The sequence below is a fragment of the Accipiter gentilis genome, chromosome 20 (assembly GCF_929443795.1).
Source record: "Accipiter gentilis chromosome 20, bAccGen1.1, whole genome shotgun sequence".
Taxonomy (NCBI): Eukaryota; Metazoa; Chordata; class Aves; order Accipitriformes; family Accipitridae; genus Astur; species Astur gentilis.
The window spans coordinates 13667381-13685595 of NC_064899.1; the positions used below are offsets into that span (position 1 = coordinate 13667381).

Genomic DNA, 18215 nt, shown 5'->3' on the forward strand with positions numbered 1-18215 from the left:
CAAGCATACTTCAAATTGCTTCTGTGGCAATTTATCAACTGTAACTTCAAATATCTGTGAGAAAGTTTATAAAATGAGTCACGAGATATTATCTCTGTAACTGTACCCTAGGAGACTTCTAATATGTATATTGGTAAAAGTGATTTTTGTTGTTTGTTTGCTTTCTTAGGATTCTTAAGGTAAATTTGCCATTATCAAATGATGTGTTTCCTCTCAGGAAAATGTTGTCATCTCGAATCTGTTCTCATTTTATACTTCTTCTGTCGGTGATGTAACTGTCTATGGTCCGTAAACGTCGCTCTTCTGAATGGAAGCAGCTGCCATGTCATAAGCACTCAATGTCTCCTCTGCGTGAATAGAAAGGACAACGCTAAAGGAAAAGCTTTGTACACAGACATCGGAGTCCTTATGTTCAGCATTACACTGTTAAGGAACAAACATATCAACATGTATTTAAACTGATGAGATCTGATAGATACTTAAATGGTGTTCAGAAGGGGTTTTCCATCAATGGAGGTTCCTTGAGCAACAGATACTGCACCAGTGCTGTGATTTTTGGTGATCTGAGAAAACAGCATGATGACTCTTCAGGGGAAAGGAAGAGGCATGTCTCCCACCCTTCTTGGGCAGCACCTCTCTTGCTGTAGGTTTTGAGAGGGTTGAGCTTATGAAAAGTGCCACTCTTGTTGCAAAGGTAGATGGTGATCTCAATCATGAACTTTGGTTTGCCTTTCAAGTACAAACTGTAACAGCATAGTAAGGTTCGTGCTTGTTGGATGCGCACCCTTACTTTTTAAGTAACTGAGCAAGAAGGGGTTGTATTTCAGGAAAAAAGCATAGGAGTACATTGGTTATGCATACTCCCATATTCCTGCTGTCACTGGCTGCTTGGGAGTATCAGCATGCCTGGCAGCGCGTCCCCGTGGTTTTCCTTGGCACAAGTCTCCCTGCCGTGCTTGCCTTGCCTTATAACATCGTCAGAAACAAGTACTAAAGCAGTAGTCATTACTTAGACTGAACTCACATCGTGGCAGGGAGCACGGGATCATGCCCAACACTTTTGTGTTGGCTTTCAGGCAGAGGCAGCTTATATTTTACTCTGATCACAAGACCTTTTTGCTGCACTTGAGCTTCATTAGTGTTTTTCAGTCATGTGTGCTATGCCTCTATTGTGTGCAGAACACGTGTAAGGAGATTCTGTTTTCCCCTCTGTTGTGTATTATATGTACGTATTGCTGTCTCTTTATATAATCTCCTTACATAACACACTCCCATGCCTACCAGGTACACCCAGAACACACCTACACTTTTAACAGTCACAGAAGTCAATCAGATGTGGATGACTTGGCCAGTGCAGCAACTCTTCTGCCTTCCCTGCCCCTCCAAAAGTAAATAAACAGAAAAACTGGAAGTCAGTTTGGGTTCAGAGCTCTGAGTCGATGTCCCCAGTCTCACTTTTCTAAGGCAAGATCGTCAGTTGTGGTCATTTCTGTAGCAGCTTGAGAAACCACAGCTGGTCGGCTGGGTTGTGTCAGGAGGAGGTGGGTGATGGCATCTGGAACTGCTTCACATCCAGGCAGGCAGGACGTGCGTGGGCATGACATCTCCCCACGTCGCGCAGCACGGAAGATGTGGAGCAGCTTCTTTCCATGCCAGTGCAATTGAGTTGGGACAATGCAGACAAGGAGGTGATACAATAGCCCTGTCTTTCGTGGCACAAAGGGAACAGTCCCTTATGATGCATGCAGGAACAACAGTCATGCCAGGCCTTTGTCCTCGCCATATGGGGAGAAGGTTCTCCTTTGCTGCCACATCCCTCATCATGCTTTGGCCCAAAATGCTCAATTCTCCTTCTCAGTGGTGACCCCAGCAGGATAGCTAGGTTTGGGATCACTAGAGAGTACCATGTCCAACCCACTGAATTCTTCTGCCCACTTCTAGACAATAGAGTATGGAATACTGTAAAGACAGAACTGCTATAAATGGTGATAATGTACTCTTGGGTCTCTCTGGGTGGTAATGTTTTCTGACTTAGTCAGAAATTGCTCCCTAATTGTTGACAGCCTTGAGGTAACCCATGCCCTCTGCAAGTGATAAGTAAGTAGAGCTAGACATTCACCAGTCTCTGCTTCTTTGTCTCTGAAATGCACAGACAATGCAACCTGCATCAGGCTGCAACTATCTGTTCCATCTCCTAAAGTAAACATTACTGATTTGGTTTGATTTTTTTGTGTGTGTGGCAAATACAAAGTCAGAAGTTCTCTGCTTAATACCTAGAAATATGTATGAAAGATTTTTTTGACAGTATAGGGCTTGGGAAAAAAATGCTGTGTAACATTGCAGGGCAATAGTAATTAGTACCAACAGGAACTTTTTCCATTTATCACACTGTGTGTCTGTTCAGTCATATCTGGTTTGGGTCTTGCATCGGATGAGACGTAACAAAAGGCTTTACTCATTCTCTTGAAAAATCATCTTTTATTTCTAGAACAAAAATCATCAGTTGTACTTTAAGGTCTCAGAAAGTTGGATTTGTATTTCTTTTTTCTCTTAATTAGGCAGATACCTGATTACGAGCCCATTTTAACAATATACAGTGCTAGAGCAGACAGTGAAAGTATCATACATAGAGAGTTAAACATAACCTCAACTACTGAGTCTTTGTTATCCATGGATGACAGCCCAGTTAATAAATGTTTTCTCACTGGGATGCTGGACTGGAAGTTAATGGTGAAACACATCTACAACATGCTCCAGATGCTTAAGACAAGCAGACACATCACAACCATAACGGCAGTGGCATGCACAGAATGTACCTATATTGGGGTTGTGTTAGTCCAGCTTGCGTTCTCCCCTTCACTAGCCCAGGTGCAAACACTACGTAAGCAAACAAATTTGGGCAGGGAGAAGACTTGTTCATGGTTCGGATATGTTGCTTGAAAACAGTGCTTACTACTGGCAGGGGTTTATGCACAGAAAAGGGAAGAGGGGAAAGATGAAAGAGGAAAGATTTTGGCAGAGCCTGTGGTTCAGGCATGCAGAACAGATATCCTAGTCCACATAATCATAAAAGTGTGTCCGCTTGCTAGACTTGCCATGTATCTCTCTCTGGTTAGGTTTCTGTCTTTAAATGTAAATGACATAGTATTGCCTTTAGACTTAGTGAGTCACTAGACTAGAGCCAAAAAGAGTTCAAATATGAAAAATATGTTTTGTTACATTTGCCATTAAAGGAGCAGTCTTATTCTAAGAGAGCCAAAGCCTAAATTATTTCCATAGTAGTTTTCTCCTCCTTTTCAACATTTGCCCACATTTTGTTAACTGGATCAAGCCAAAAATTAGGGAGAGGGTGGCAGAACTGAACACAAGTCATTTCTTTACTTGCTGTCAGCCCATCCAAAAAAAGCCTTTTCAAAGAAATACAGGGAAATCCATGACTGTCCACTCCTGCACCAGAAAAATTCCTAAAATATATGACCTTGCGATGGTTAAAAGATAGCTAAGAGCCAAAGCTGGGCAATATTTTTATCTCAGTTCAGCCATGTCATGGGTCATGTGGTTCAGCATGTGAACAGGAAGGTGAGAATGGGTGAACTTTTGCCTCAGTTGTGCAGTCCATCAGAGAATAAATGGAGCAAATCACTCTGCAGCTGTATCGGGAGGTGAATGGCTGAATACCTCTCACACAGAGGCCTTTGTGTTCTGGACATGATCTAGCATTATGATGGGACGCACTAGGCTGAGGCTTTGTAGCAATTACTAACCCATTATCGCGCTAGAACATGAGATCATTTATCTTCTAATTCAGAGTGTCACCTGTTCTTCATTTGCCAGTCAATAACCATTAATTACTTTCAGTGGAAATTTAAACAAAGCTTTTCCCCTCTGTTAAAACCAGTAAGCCATTCAGTAATGACAAATAAACCTGGAGCTGTATCTCCCCCTTTCCTCTCATTCTCAGACCGGAGTCTGGTACAATATGAACTCTTAAAGGAAATGCCTAGAAATTGATAGGTCAAGGGCCTTTATTAGTCCGATGTGGGGGGAAGCACATTCCTGGCACTTGCTGTGGGGAAAGCATATAGCTACTGCTTGTACACAGATTTCTCAGTGGTTGTCACGGGCTGTACCTGTGGAAATAAAGTTTTGGGTTTGTTTTTTTTTTTGTTTGGGTTTTTTTTTGGTTTTTTGGTTTTTTGGTTTTTTTTTAATGCTGAGCTTGTTCAAAGATTTTTCTATCTTCTGGTGTGCCTTTGCGTTTTTTTGTGGACTGTTTATGCAGACCCATTCAAAGCAACAGTGTTTGGGCACTTTCCTCAAAGCAAAACAGAACTATCACTTATTTCATAATTTTTAGCACATTCATTTTTTTCATACCTGATTTGATTGAGGTAATTGTAAGTGCCAACAATTGTGAATGCCAGAAAAAATGAAAGAACCAGCAGTGATAGATTCTCAAGTAATCATTAATCTAAACATTCTTTCCTGGTAGGAGTTGAGGCAAAAATTGCTTTTAGCAAGTCTATCTGCATTGTTGGATCGTTGCAAAGTTGATCCTTTAGAAATTTACTGCAGTTTAAGTTGTATTTCTACGAAGGTGATTGCTTGCTCTTTGAAACAGTAGACAAGAGTTTATACATCCAAATGTATAAAACTCGGTGGGACCAATTGTCGAAGGCTGTTTTTTTGTTAGTATTTTGTAGCTGCCTCCTTCAATGTAGTGCGTGTTTTAGAGTAAAGAGAAACTTCTAACGCTATTTTATATTAATACCCAAATTAATGTGTAAATATTTTAAACACTGACTGGATTGTTGAATGTCTCGGCATAAGCACCCACACTGAAATTGTGTCCAATGAATTACAAAACTGAGGTGTTTAAAAGTGGAGGGATAGCGAAAAATTATCATTAAGTCTGATCCTGCTTCTACTCACACATATTAATACTACTTTACAAAAGTGCATAGTAAATAGCAGATTCTTATACTAATATTGCATATGCGGTCAATCTACATGGTATCTGGGGGTGGGGGTGATTTTTACCAATAAATGAGGATTGGTTTTTACCTGTCTGTCGGATGTATCTGACACTACAGTGCTGTGTGAGTTTCAACCAAAGGCAGGCAAGACCTTGAATTCATTATGTACAGCAAACATCCGCTAAAGTCAAGAGGAGAAGCACTATAAATTCTGACTCTGACTGACTGTCTAATCTTGGAAATCCTTATTCACTCAAATAGTGCCTTCTCATATGAGGAAGCTTCTTGTTTTCAGCTGGGCTGCTTAATGAAAGCTGAAGGTCTGTGAAATCAGGGACGATGCTAGAAGAACCAGAACTATCAGTTACTTATTTTAGATATTCCTTTTATCTTTCTGTGAAGCTGCTACTACTGTGAATCCTGCAAGCTTGTCCAGTCATGAAGAAACAGGAATTGGTGATTTATGGCAACCTCTCAAATCTACAGGGAAACCCCAATGTTCCAAGAAAGCTCATATGAGATACAAGTTAAGACATCTCCTCCCCACAAGAGGAGTTTCATCAGGCAGTCGGGTATTTCTGCGTCATTGGCTAGGATGTTCAACCCTGGAAAGGAAAAATAAAGTTGCTGCCATTGTCCTGCCCAGCAGGTCATATCCCTAAAGCACAATTAATGTCAAGGACTTACACAGCAGTTGCCCAAAACCCAGCCTTCCACACACGTTCAAGAACCAAAAAGGTTCAAAAGGAACATGTTAATAAAATCTTGTCAAAACTTTGGAAGATGCATAAAATAATAACTGGGAAGAAAAATTGCTTGCAAATAGAACCATTTAAGTGGAATGTATCGCCTTGCTATGCTGGACACTGATTTATTAAGAATAGGGGGGGAAAAATTGAATATTTTAGGTGGTATTTACCAAGAGAAACTGAGCTGTCCCAAAGCTTTTATTAATCTGATTTGCAGAGTATCCACTACCATCAAGGGACCTACTAAAGTTGTTTTCTTTAAAGCTGATGTGAAGAGGTCAATGCAAATAGCATTGTGGATTACACTGTGAGAAGATGACAGTCCTCTTTACCATATGGAGAGAAAGTTGAATTATTTTGTTTTCCTTTTCTGGTTATTTATTAAAGGAGGATCATGCCATACAGGTATTCCCTTTTCCTCTCCAAAGGAAATGAAGTGTTTACATCATTTTGATTGATCTAAAGTAATAATTATTCTGTCCGCCTACAGCTCCTAGGCGGTCAAATAGTACAGTCACTAGAGCAGTGGCTTGCATATCAGAAAAATGAAATGTACCTGCCGTGATACCTCGGAGAAGTCACACGTGTCATTGCGTGCCTCTTTTTTCTATCTGCTTTCCTGCTTTCAAGCTGACTTAGCTGGCCAGCCCTCTGAGAAGGTGCTCATCCATTATTACTTGTTTGTGGGAGGGCACTCTGTGAAAGACATTGCTGTGGGAAGTAAACCTGCTCCTCTGAAATGCAAATATGTTGACAATCCCATGAAGTTTTGCCTCAAAACCTATTGCAATTTTTGCTGCTGCACAAACGGTTCATTGAAAGAGATGTTAATGGTAGTCTCGCTTTTCTACCAGTGTTTTCTGTGTTCCTGTGTCAAAAGAAAATGTTTCTGCTGCGGTGCTTTAGTATGTGACATTCAGCAGGAAAAACAGATTAATTTATTCAAATACACTGTTGACTATTCCTAGTTACCTTTTTAATTACTTACTCTTAACTAAAATCTCAACTCAGCCAAAACAAATGTGACAGAAGAAAGAGCCAAAAGGACCCATGTTTTCATGATTCAATGTGCTTGACATCGTTCTATAACAGACAGGCAACAACACTCTGGACTGAAACATTACAAAATTTTGTTCTTTCCCCCATATCTATGTCAATTAATGCAGTGCTTTAAACAAGTGAATCCACGCTCTTGAGCACTAAACCAAGTCTGTGTTCAAAAGTAAACATATTAAAGTCTCCCCTGCAGAAACCCCTGCTGTGAAACAAATTGAAAATCAAATACAGCATTGTTTGCTGTAATAAGAAATAATTGAACTCTTTTCAGAGTTGCACTGAACTGGTTAATAGCCACCATGTTAGCAAAGTGCGAATTTCCCCAGTTCGGGGTACGTGTGTGTATGTGTAGTTATTTCCAAACCAAAAATGCAGTAATATAATATCATGTACCAAAGAGGCCACTTACATGTGCACTGAATCTGACTTTGTTTGTCTTTCTGCAGGCCATGTGGCTGATGTTGCAAACGGATGAGCCCGAGGACTTTGTCATAGCCACTGGGGAGGTCCATAGCGTCCGTGAATTTGTGGAGAAGTCATTTAAGCACATCGGGAAAACCATTGTGTAAGTGTGAATATGAGATAGCAGCCACGGGTTGAACATTTCTAGCCTGTTGTATTTGCTGCGTTAGAGTATTTTCTCTCTACCTTCTTCTTTTTTTTTCCCCCTCGCTTTCTAATTTTGTAACATGTGAGACCTTCGGGGCATGAATGGCTGCCACAGCGGATGTCTCTAGCGTTGCCCTCTAGATCATAAGAAAAAAATGTAGGTGGGTACATCTTAATTTTTTATTCCAAGTCTTCGTTCTCTGTTCTCCTATTCACTCCCCTCCTCGGGGAACAGAAGCCCCTCCAAAGTTGTTACTACCAGGGTACTGTTCATCACTTTGCTGCAAAAGGGACTTTTCTGCCCAATTCTCTATTTTGTGCCCCCAGATCCCCATAGTCCTGCTCCCATCCTCTGCAATCTCAAGAGGTGACACCTGCCAACCCTGTTCTTTCCACGTGACAGCCCATCAGCCACACCACACGGATTATGTAGCAACCCACTCTACGTTCCTATTAGCTCTTCTCCTACTAAGCCATAAAAATGTTGAGCAGTGGGTGCAGAATGTTTACAATGCATATTCCACATAGTTTGATTGAAAATACAAAATTCCTTCTCAAGGCCATATAATAAAACCAGGATGGCTTGGTGAGCGCTTTCTGTAATTTATATTTTTATTGTTTATTATTTTTTCAATTTCCCTCCTTCTGTATCTTCTCTGGGCCCCATGCATCAACATACCAATCTCAGCTGGAAAAGGGAGAGGAAAGCCACAGGCTCTTCCATGACGCTAGCGCCAGGGCTGTTCCTCAGGCCATCAAAGTCACTTGTGCAGCTGGTGAACTTTTGACAGGGCCAATAAGTTTTACTTGGGAACAAAAACTTGACAAATTCAATAAATATGCAGAAGTGCACAGATATATACAATATTATTTGAACAGCCAGTGGGTGGCTGGGGAGGTAATAACATTTTCTCCTCAATGAGTTTTTAGTCTGGTTTCAATTTTTGGCATCAACTTCCAGAAAAAAATCTGATGGGGGAGAGAGAGACTGTATAAATAGAATTTCTAGCCCAAAAGTTCAGTTTTGGGAATAATAATCTCTCCATATTTTTAGCATCTCTTCATAGCAAGATGTCCCTGACTGATCACACATTGTCCTACACGCCTTAACAGTAGTGAGGTTTGACGGGGTAAAGGGGAGGTAGTAGGAGCTCTAGTAATTGCTTTGCCTTTCTTATTTTTGCTCCTTTTTCTATACTTTTGCTTCTTGTGTTTATAAGCTAATTCTCCCTAGTAAGCATTGATACGAATCTGCTGTGGATTCGGTTGCTCCATATAAGTAAGAATTCTTGTGATTTTGTCCATCTAGTGCTGTTTGCAAAAGCAAGAACGAATGTGTGGTGAACAATATTTTTTTTTATTGCCTGAAATTAGAAACTGAAACATATAGGTCAGTACTTAGCTGAATGTCTTTATTTATAGATGTTCTCAACATCACAGTTTCTTTTGATGTCAGTAATTTTATCCATTAGTTTAAAATTAAACTCCCTGCTTTGGTATTGGCCTAAGAAGTCTTAGCATGTCCCAAGACTGACAAATCAGCATGTGTTTTTCAGAAAGCAAATTAAACCCTCAAAAAAACCTAAAGAAAATAACAACAATTACACAAATAAAAATGAAAGTACTTTTATGAATAGCTTCTGTTATAGAGAGGATATTAAATGCTTACTTTAGATTTATTTGGTCCTAACACACAAAATTTTGTGTTGCATTTTTTAATTTTTTGCTCACATCTAGCTCCACATGGTGGACTGCATATCACTTCTGTTGGTGATTACTGCCGTCTGTGTTTGGATTGAATCAATCAGTCACAAGTTTCTCTCTCAGGGAAACTTTACAGTATGACTCCAAGTGATGAGCTAGGGCAGGTGTTTTGTGTGCACAAAGGGATAGTTACCTTTTTTTTTTTACTAATCAATAAAAGTAATTTTCAAAAATTGTATAATAACCCACGTGACATCTAGTGACATGGATTTTTGGGAACCTAAATCGCTTTAGAAACAGGGCGTGGGCTGCTAATCCCTATGGCTCTTCTGAAATTTTTCTTCACTGTGAATAGGTTATTAATTTCTTAAGCCATTTACAGGTGATATATAAAAAGCTATACATATGGAGGCTGAGGTGACATTTTAGGTGCTAATGATAATTTTGTTGTTGATCATTTTGACAGTGCTGTAATTCTGATCATTCTGGATACAGTCTAGCCAGATAAACCAGCCATTCGTTCCCCCTGCTCCCAAGGTGGGAGTAGTGTCACAACAGACCCACTGCTCATTCCGTAGCCATCGTTCATCTTTCAAGTTGCATTAGGTGTAAAATATTTCTCAGGATTTGGAAAGTTTTGTTAAGAACCTCCATAATTTTTCTAGGTGTCAGCCCAGCCCATGCTTTTGCAGCACACACACACACTCTCTCCTTACCCTCACTGGCTTCTTGGCCGGCCGGCTGCTAACCTCTCACATTCTTGGAAACCCCCAAGGGCTTTCTACTCCCACCTCGTCCAGCTTGAATATATCTTCTTCAGGGAGTAACCTGGCAGCAAAATCCTCCCTTTTAGCATTGTAGGACCCCACTGGTGAGTTCCGTTGATCTGTTTCTTTACAAATTATGAGGCCCCTAAGAACCAGCGCATCAAAGTGCAATTGCTAAATGAGTTCCTGCGAGGACGGCTGCTTTCTTCCTGTCTCCCTTCCTCAAAGTTTGGTTGAGTTGTTTGGTTGTTTGGGTTTGGTTTTGGGTTTTTTTGCAGGGTTGCAGGTATTACAAAATTTTGTAATTTCAAAAACTTATCTGGGAAATTTCCAGCAGCCCTTTCCACTGCTGTAAAGTGATGGCCCAGCTTCCCAGTATTGCTGTACAATGTGCCTTTCAAAATGGATGGAATGATGGAGTAAATGGCCAGGAGGAATGTCACGGCAAGCAGCAGTTGGCAGAGCTCATTGCACATCTGAGAACACAGGGCATGTGTGCAGGGGCTCTTAAACATCCTTACTTTGTGCTTCAGCAGGGAAAGTTGTAAATGTAAAAAAGTCTTAGCTGTCATATCTTGATACTGCAGTAGAGAACAGGAAGAAAAGCAGTCCTGGCTGCCCCATCAACCAACTAAATTTTTCTGTTTTATTTTTTTAGGTTTTTGTCTTCCTAATAATTCACATTAACTTATACAGCTGAAAATCCCGGACAGCCTAAAAAGTCTTTCCAAGAAGATAACATAATACCCCAACATAGACAGTCATTAGCATGTATCAGGACTATGTTTTCTAGCCAAAATAAGAGAGAGAAACATTACTACATTTTTTTTAACTAATGAAATGTACAGCTGCAATAAGACTGATTCTCTCTCTGAAATTGCCTGTAAAGTGTACACAGAGGTTCATCTACCTTGTGTGGGTTTTTTTCTACTAATGTTTCTTGTTTAAGGGAGAAATTTCAAATTTTATTTATATAGTCCTCTGAATCATTCAAATTCAGTCCTTTGTACTAACAGGAAAGCCTCAGAGCTACAAATATTTTCCCCCTGTAAGGATTACACTTTTTTTCTTTTACTTTCCCTTCTGCTTATTACTAATTAAGCAGTACTTGGGGGAAACACTTCCCGCCTATAATTTGAACTACAGCAGGGTAAACGAAACAGGCAAACACTTGTCTTGACTAATTTTCTGTCATTAATCTTATTAAATTAGAACAGGATTGCAAAGATAGCCTGAAACCACTACAGCACTCGGAGTTCTTTGCAGAGTGCTACAAAAACTGCTGTCTGCAAATGTGGAAAGAAAAAAAAGAAGAAAAAAAGAAAAAGAAAAAAATGTTCAAGCAGTGGAAAGATTTTTTGTGGTTTTTATTAATATAAAAATACATGCACATTTGTTACAGAAATAGTCATTGCTCCTAGGATCAGAATTAATTCAGTAAAAATGAGTATTTTACTCTAGTCATTTGGCTCTATGTACAAATTTTATCTTAACTAACGTGCCAGTTGGCCTTATAAAAGATCACCCTAAAAAGGGGAAGTTTGCAGATAAGCTGTAAGGTCTAATGAGGTGAACTACTAGCAGAAGTGGAGCAGTGGCCTCTTCAGTGACAGTGAAGGTTGAACTGAGATTGAACTGAGGGAGGAGGGGTTTTCTGGTTTGTTTTCTTTTTTTTTTTTTTTTCCTTTTTCCCTTAAAATGGAAGCTTGTGTTACAGAAACACATGAGATTTGAAAGATTGCTGTAAGAATGGAAAGCGAACAATACGTTAGTAATGGTGCTGTGGGGATGTGGAAGAGGAACCATCAAAACAGCTGCTGTTTCCAGGTCTGGCTTTTGCCCACCAAAAATTGATGCCTGGCCAGTGCTACGTGTTGTATTTAACAGCTCAGGAAAATCAGAATTTTTCAGCCAGGTCAGTGAAGAACACTGGCTTGGGTGAACTCACAGGAGCAAGGGTCATCGCTTAGGACTGCACCACTTTTTATCACCATTCTCACTGTAGAGTATATGTTTCAGGGAGGTATTTAACCCACCTCAGCTGGACAATTAACTCTTCCAGCTGAGCAGGCTTTTATTACTTACTTTATTGACACAAGGTTTTATCTGTAGGCAGACCGAATAACTGTTTCAGAATTCAAATTAAGGTTTGAAGACTATAGCAATTTAATTATCTGATTTCATACATCATAAGAGGTATGAGAGTTTCTCCTATAGGAAGACTGGGTGAGAATTAAATCATAGAATCATTTAGGTTGGAAAAGATCTTCAAGATCATCGAGTCCAACCATCAACCATGCCCACTAAACCATGTCCTGAAGTACCTTGTCTACATGCTCTTCGAATACCTGCAGGGATGGTGACTCAACCACTTCCCTGGGCAGCCTGTTCCAATACCTGACAACCCTTTCAGTAAAGAAATTTTTCCTAATATCCAACCTAAACCTCCCCTGCTGCAACTTGAGGCAATTTCCTCTCGTCCTATCTCCAGCCACATGACAGAAGAGACCAGCACCCACCTCACTACAACCCCCCTTCAGGTAGTTGTAGGGAGCGATCAGGTCTCCCCTCAGCCTCCTCTTCTCTAGACTAAACAGCCCCAGTTCCCTCAGCCGCTCCTCGTAAGACTTGTGCTCCAGGCCCCTCACCAGCTTGGTGGTTGCCCTTCTCTGGACACGCTCCAGCACCTCCATGTCTGTCTTGTAGCGAGGGGCCCAAAACTGAACACAGGACTCGAGGTGTGGCCTCAGCAGAGCCAAATACAGGGGAACAATCACCTCCCTGCTGGCTCCTGCTGGCCACACTACTTCTGATACAGGCCAGGATGCTGTTGGCCTTCTTGGCCACCTGGGCACACTGCTGGCTCATATTCAGCCGGCTGTCGACCAGCACCCCCAGGTCTTTTTCTGCCAGGCAGCTTTCCAGCCACTCTTCCCCAAGCCTGTAGCGCTGCATGGGGTTGTTGTGACCCAAGTGCAGGGCCCAGCACTTGGCCTTGTTAAAGCTCATATAATTGACCTCGGCCCATCGATCCAGCCTGTCCAGATCCCTCTGTAAAGCCTTCCTGCCCTCCAGCAGATCAACACTCCCTCCCAACTTGACATCATCCGCAAACTTGCTGAGGGTGCACTTGATCCCCTCATCCAGATCATTGATAAAGATACTAAAGAGAACTGGCCCCAATACTGAGCCCTGGGGAACACCACTGGTGACCCGCCACCAACTGGATTTAACCCCATTCACCACAACCCTCTGGGCTCGTCCATCCAGCCAGTTTTTCACCCAGCGAAGAGTACGCTTGTCCGAGCCATAAGCCGCCAGCTTCTCAAGGAGTATGCCAGGAGACACAGTGTCAAAGGCCTTGCTGAAGTCCAGGTAGACAACATCCACAGCCCTCCCCTCATCCACTAGGTGGGTCACCTGGTCACAGAAGGAGATCAGGTTGATCGAGCAGGACCTGCCTTTCATGAAGCCATGCTGGCTGGGCCTGATCCCCTGGTTGTCCTGCACATGCCGTGTAAGCGTGCTCAAGACGAACTGTTCCATATTCTTCCCCGGTACTGAGGTCAAGCTGACAGGCCTGTAGTTCCCTGGATCCTCCCTCCAACCCTTCTTGTAAACAGGCGTCATATTGGCAAGCCTCCAGTCAGTCGTCTGGGACCTCCCCCATTGACCAGGATTGCTGATAAATGATGGAAAGTGGCTTGGCAAGCACCTCCGCCAGCTCCCTCAGTACTCTTGGATGGATCCCATCTGGTCCCATAGACTTATGAGTGTCCAGATGGTGTAGTAGGTCACTAACTATTTCCTCCTGGATTATGGGGGGTCTGTTCTGCTCTTTGTCCTTGCCTTCCAGCTCAGGGGGCAGAGTACCCTGAGGATAACTGGTCTCACTATTAAAGACTGAGGGAAAGGTGGCATTAAGTACCTCAGCCTTTTCCTCATCTCTGGTGGCAATGTTCTCTTCTGTATCCATTAAAGGATAGATATTCTCCTTGGCTCTCTTTTTCTTGTTAACATATTTGTAAAAACATTTTTTTGTTGTCTCTTACAATAGTGGCCAGATTGAGTTCTAGCTGAGCTTTTGCCTTTCTAATTTCCTCTCTGCATGACCTAACAAGATCCCCGTACTCCTCCTGAGTTGCCTGCCCTTTCTTCCAGAGATGATAAACTCTCCTTTTTTTTTTTGAGTCCTAGCAAAAGATCCCTGTTCAGCCAAGCTGGTCAACTTCCTCAGCGGTTCGTCTTGCGGTGCATGGGAATAGCCTGGTCCTGAGCCATTAAGATTTCCTTTTTAAAGAGTGTCCATACTTCCCGGACCCCTTTGCCCTTCAGGATTGTCTCCCAAGGGACTCTCTCAACCAGTGTCCTGAAAAGGCCAAAGTTTGCCCTCCGGAAGTCCATAGTGGTGGTTTTGCTGACCACCTTCCTTGCCTCATCCAAAATTGAGAATTTATCATTTCATTGTCACTAAGCCAGAGACGGCCTCTGAACATCACACCTCCCACCAGTCCTTCCCTGTTAGTGAACAGGAGGTCTAGCAAGGCTCCTCCCCAGTAGGCTCACCTACCAGCTGTGTCAGGAATTTATCTTCCACACACTCCAGGAACCTCCTAGACTTCTTACTCTCTGAATGTGGTGTTTCATGGGAAATTCCACTTCCCCTTCCCCCCCATCCCCAAAATGAAAGTAATTCTCATAAATGCAATTTGAAAAAATATCTGATTTCAGGTCAGCTGGACTGCTTTGTTTCTTTTCTAACCCCATTTTAAAGAAAGAATAACTTAGAATAACTTAAAAAGCATTTTTAAAGCCATTCTGAAAGAAAAAAAAATCCATTCTGAAAATGTCAAACCTTCTTTTTTAGATATTATTAATATAATTTTGTTTCAGGTTGACAGTAATGGAACTAACTTGAAACAAAGACTTTTCTTTCCAGAATGTTTTGATTTTCACAGAAGTATTAATATTCTTTGAGAAAACATTTTCTTCTCAATACCAACTTTCACAATTTGGAATAAAGGTATAAAAGCTTCAAAAGACTTGCAATGATCTGAAAAAAAAAAAAAAAAAAAAAAGAAAAGAAACTAAAAAATAGGGAGCCTAGCACGTATTCTTTTTTAAAGTCTTGTAATGTGGGGAGTCACAAGTTAGATTTTTGAAACTTGAGCTTGACAATGCTGGGAATATAATACCAACAAGAACATTGTTTTAACAGTGTTCCTTTAGTGAACAAACACTGAAGATCAGATTCATCAGAGCATTTGAAAAAAATTTTAAGTAGATCCCTCTATGGCAGCATACTTGTTCTTTAGATTTAAGCATAAGATCGTGGTTAAGCAATCCCTATATCCTTGATTGCTTTGATGCATCAGAGCTGCTAGCAATGTTGGTGGTTGAGTTGGTGGCAAAGGAACATATTTAAAGTTTTCCTACAAAAGATTACTTGCAAAAGACATTAATGGTCTGTTATATGGTGTCAGTTTTGCTGTTTATAAAGTGCCAGGACAGAATGAAGTGCTTTGGCTTAATTGTGTCTGTAGCAGCAATCAGCCACAAATCCAAGAAGTCTACACAGATGGTATCTCGTATTAGCTGTAGAGGAAGAGCAAAATTTTCCCAAAATCTTATTTTTAATTAATTTGTTGTTCGTTTTCAAATGTGAAAGTATTTTCTATTGGCATGTATTTGATTTAAAAGGTGTATGTGATAGTTTTATTTTCTATAAAGAGGCTGAGCAGCTGTAGCTACTAGTGGTTTTGAATATTTTTTATAATGCTATCAGTTCTGTTTCTATGTAAAGATCAAGCAAGGATAGGAAATGCATATACTTGTTCATCTGTGCTTTTGTGAAAGGGTTCATTTTTAGTTGATTTCCTCACCACCTCAAAAATATATGTACTTTGCCTTGTTTGCTTCTCAGTTACAGCTATTTGGACCGTTTGGTCCATTGCAGTGCTATTCCCACACCCCCCACCCCCCTCAGTTATCCTGGCTCCCCTGTATCCTTCCCAGCCCACCTCACACCCCACCAGGTGAGTACCCCAGCTCTTCATCCTCAGAAAATCCTCTGTACCTGTGGATGTTTTTATAGCTTGAAGCTTGCTGTCTTACTGAATAGTTATAGGAAATGAAAAATAATTGGAATCTCTAGAGTTGAAGAGGAAAAGGAGCATTCATCACTGCTGATAATTATTATAACAGTAGTGATCTGCAGATATGGAATCAGCCTTAAATTAAATGCGGTCCATTCCTCTGTAAATCCAGACTGTAAAAGCTCTTGAGGTGAAGAACCTTTTAAACAAGTGAACTTGCACATGCATTTGAAATGTGATTAACTTAGTAATATGAAAATTTCTGATGTCAGCGATAGCAGTGGTATCCACCAGAGCCGACAATGACTATCGCCCTAAGCAATCCCAAGGCACCCATCTCCAACAGTAAGGCACTCAGTGTTGTAGCACAGATGCAGAGGGCATCAAACCCGCTTTTTTCAGTAGCAGACACGTGGTCTCGTGCACCCTTCTCCAGGCGCAGAGCGTTCTCGCGTATGGCTGATGCCGTCAGCCGTGACGGCAAACCAGTCCTTCGCTTCAGCGAGAGGGAGAAGCTCCCCAGTGTGGGCAAGTAATGGTCTTGCTGTAGAGGCTGGTTGCCTGCAGGCTCTAGGACCAGCATTTTGTGAAAAGCCTACACTAGGCAGGCTGGCACCAGCTGCGGGTTAGGGGGATCCACTCCCCATCCCCTAGAAATTTAGCCCGGCCCTGATTTGCCAAACTTTATTTAGCCAGGGATCTCTTGCGCTTCCACCACGTTTCACAAGGCTCTTTTCTTGCCTCTTTGGGCATCCGCCGTAAGGAGCAGAAAGCTGGGTAGTCCTTGTGGCCCGAGCTATCTACATCTACAGCAACTTGAGGGCTCCCTGTGCCTCTTCCACCATGCTCATGCTTCAGGATAATCTGGCATTACGTTTTTCAGTTAACAATTCTGACTGCAATCTGACTATCAATTAAGGAGGGGTTTGATGGTTTGGGTTTTTTTTTCCTTTCCTTGTGGTTAGAGGAAGAGGGGAGGGGGAGCTGGTTAGCGAAATGGATGCTTGCCCCTGGTGTCAGGCTGGCTCTCGCGCAATCCCTTTTATCAGCAGTATGGTGTCCCCAGCTGTGAGCGCCGAGGTGCCAGGAGTAATTAGAAGTGTGGCTATCAAACACTACTTTGTTCACAATGAGAAGTACTTTTTTTTTCCTTGTGAACTTTTCACATTACTGGGCTGAACAAAACGGGTGGAGATTTCTTCTTAAGCTATTTCTATTGTTATATAACTTTGATAGCGACATTAAGTGAGTCTTTACTGGCTCGGCTGAGCCTTCTGGAGCCTGTTGGGTGTTAAATGGGGTTCTCTGCTCAGTGACCTCCAACAACAACTGACGTCTCCTGATCTAAGCGCTTCCTGTTGTTTTACTGGTGACGGTTAGTTTTCTATTAAGCTCATTTGAGTCCTGCACATTTTTACCCTCTGCCCTTTAAAGGGAGGGACTAATGTTAGTTTTGGCTTCTGAATGAAAACTTTGCAGTTCAGCCTTCAAACAGAGCAACTGTGAAAAAGAAAGAAAGCAAATTTAAATTATAAATCATCTTTAGCATCGTGACATGACTATTAACAGCTGACTTCAGTGTGAATGTTATCTGTTGGAAATTATTTCAACGTGAAGTGTTCCCAGTATCAAGCATCCAACAGGCTTTGCTAGTCATCCCAAAGTCATGAGTTGTGCTTAAAAAATCGTGGGATTTAAAATCTAGTAATAATGCATATTCGGTATTTCCTTCTGCCTTTCGGTGTTTTAACCTTCATGGGTACACAGAGGTCACATTTTCAGACTTTCCTCCTTAGCCCTCAGGGCTAGAAACTCAAAAATGAAGGCTGAGGTTGTCAAAGAACTAAATTCTTCTTGGAGTTTCGGGTGGGCGGGGGGGGGAGGCAGGGGAGCAAGGAGAAATCAAATCTGTGACAAAATCCCAAGAGCTGGCAATACAATTAGTAAGTGGGAGGCAAGGGGCGCTTTTCTTTCACTGCTGGTGACTGAGGCTAAATAGTCTAAATAACAGTGCTGATTTAAATTACATAGATTTTCCTTATACGCAAAAAAAAGTAAAGGATTTCATCACTACAATTCTATGCCAAGCTGGGTCAGAGCCCCATGATACGTACTTAGAGGCAAAAAGCAAAGAGAGGATAGAGTTTCAATCATAACTTCTGGATTTTGTACATTCAGTGAATTAGGTTTGATGCACCAATGTACGTTCCTACATGTGTCATCTGAAGGATTTGTTCTGAGAGGGAGCGTTGTCCTCAG

The 18215-nt window shown here is 41.6% G+C and overlaps 1 protein-coding gene across 1 annotated transcript in view; it reads left to right on the forward strand.

Annotated features, from left to right (window-relative positions):
- The window catches only part of GMDS (GDP-mannose 4,6-dehydratase), a 428755-nt gene that overhangs the window by 336479 nt on the left and 74061 nt on the right, over positions 1-18215 (forward strand). The window contains exon 8 of the mRNA XM_049823990.1: positions 7228-7346. Coding sequence (XP_049679947.1) covers positions 7228-7346 — 119 coding nt within the window. The remainder of the gene's footprint in view (positions 1-7227; positions 7347-18215) is intronic.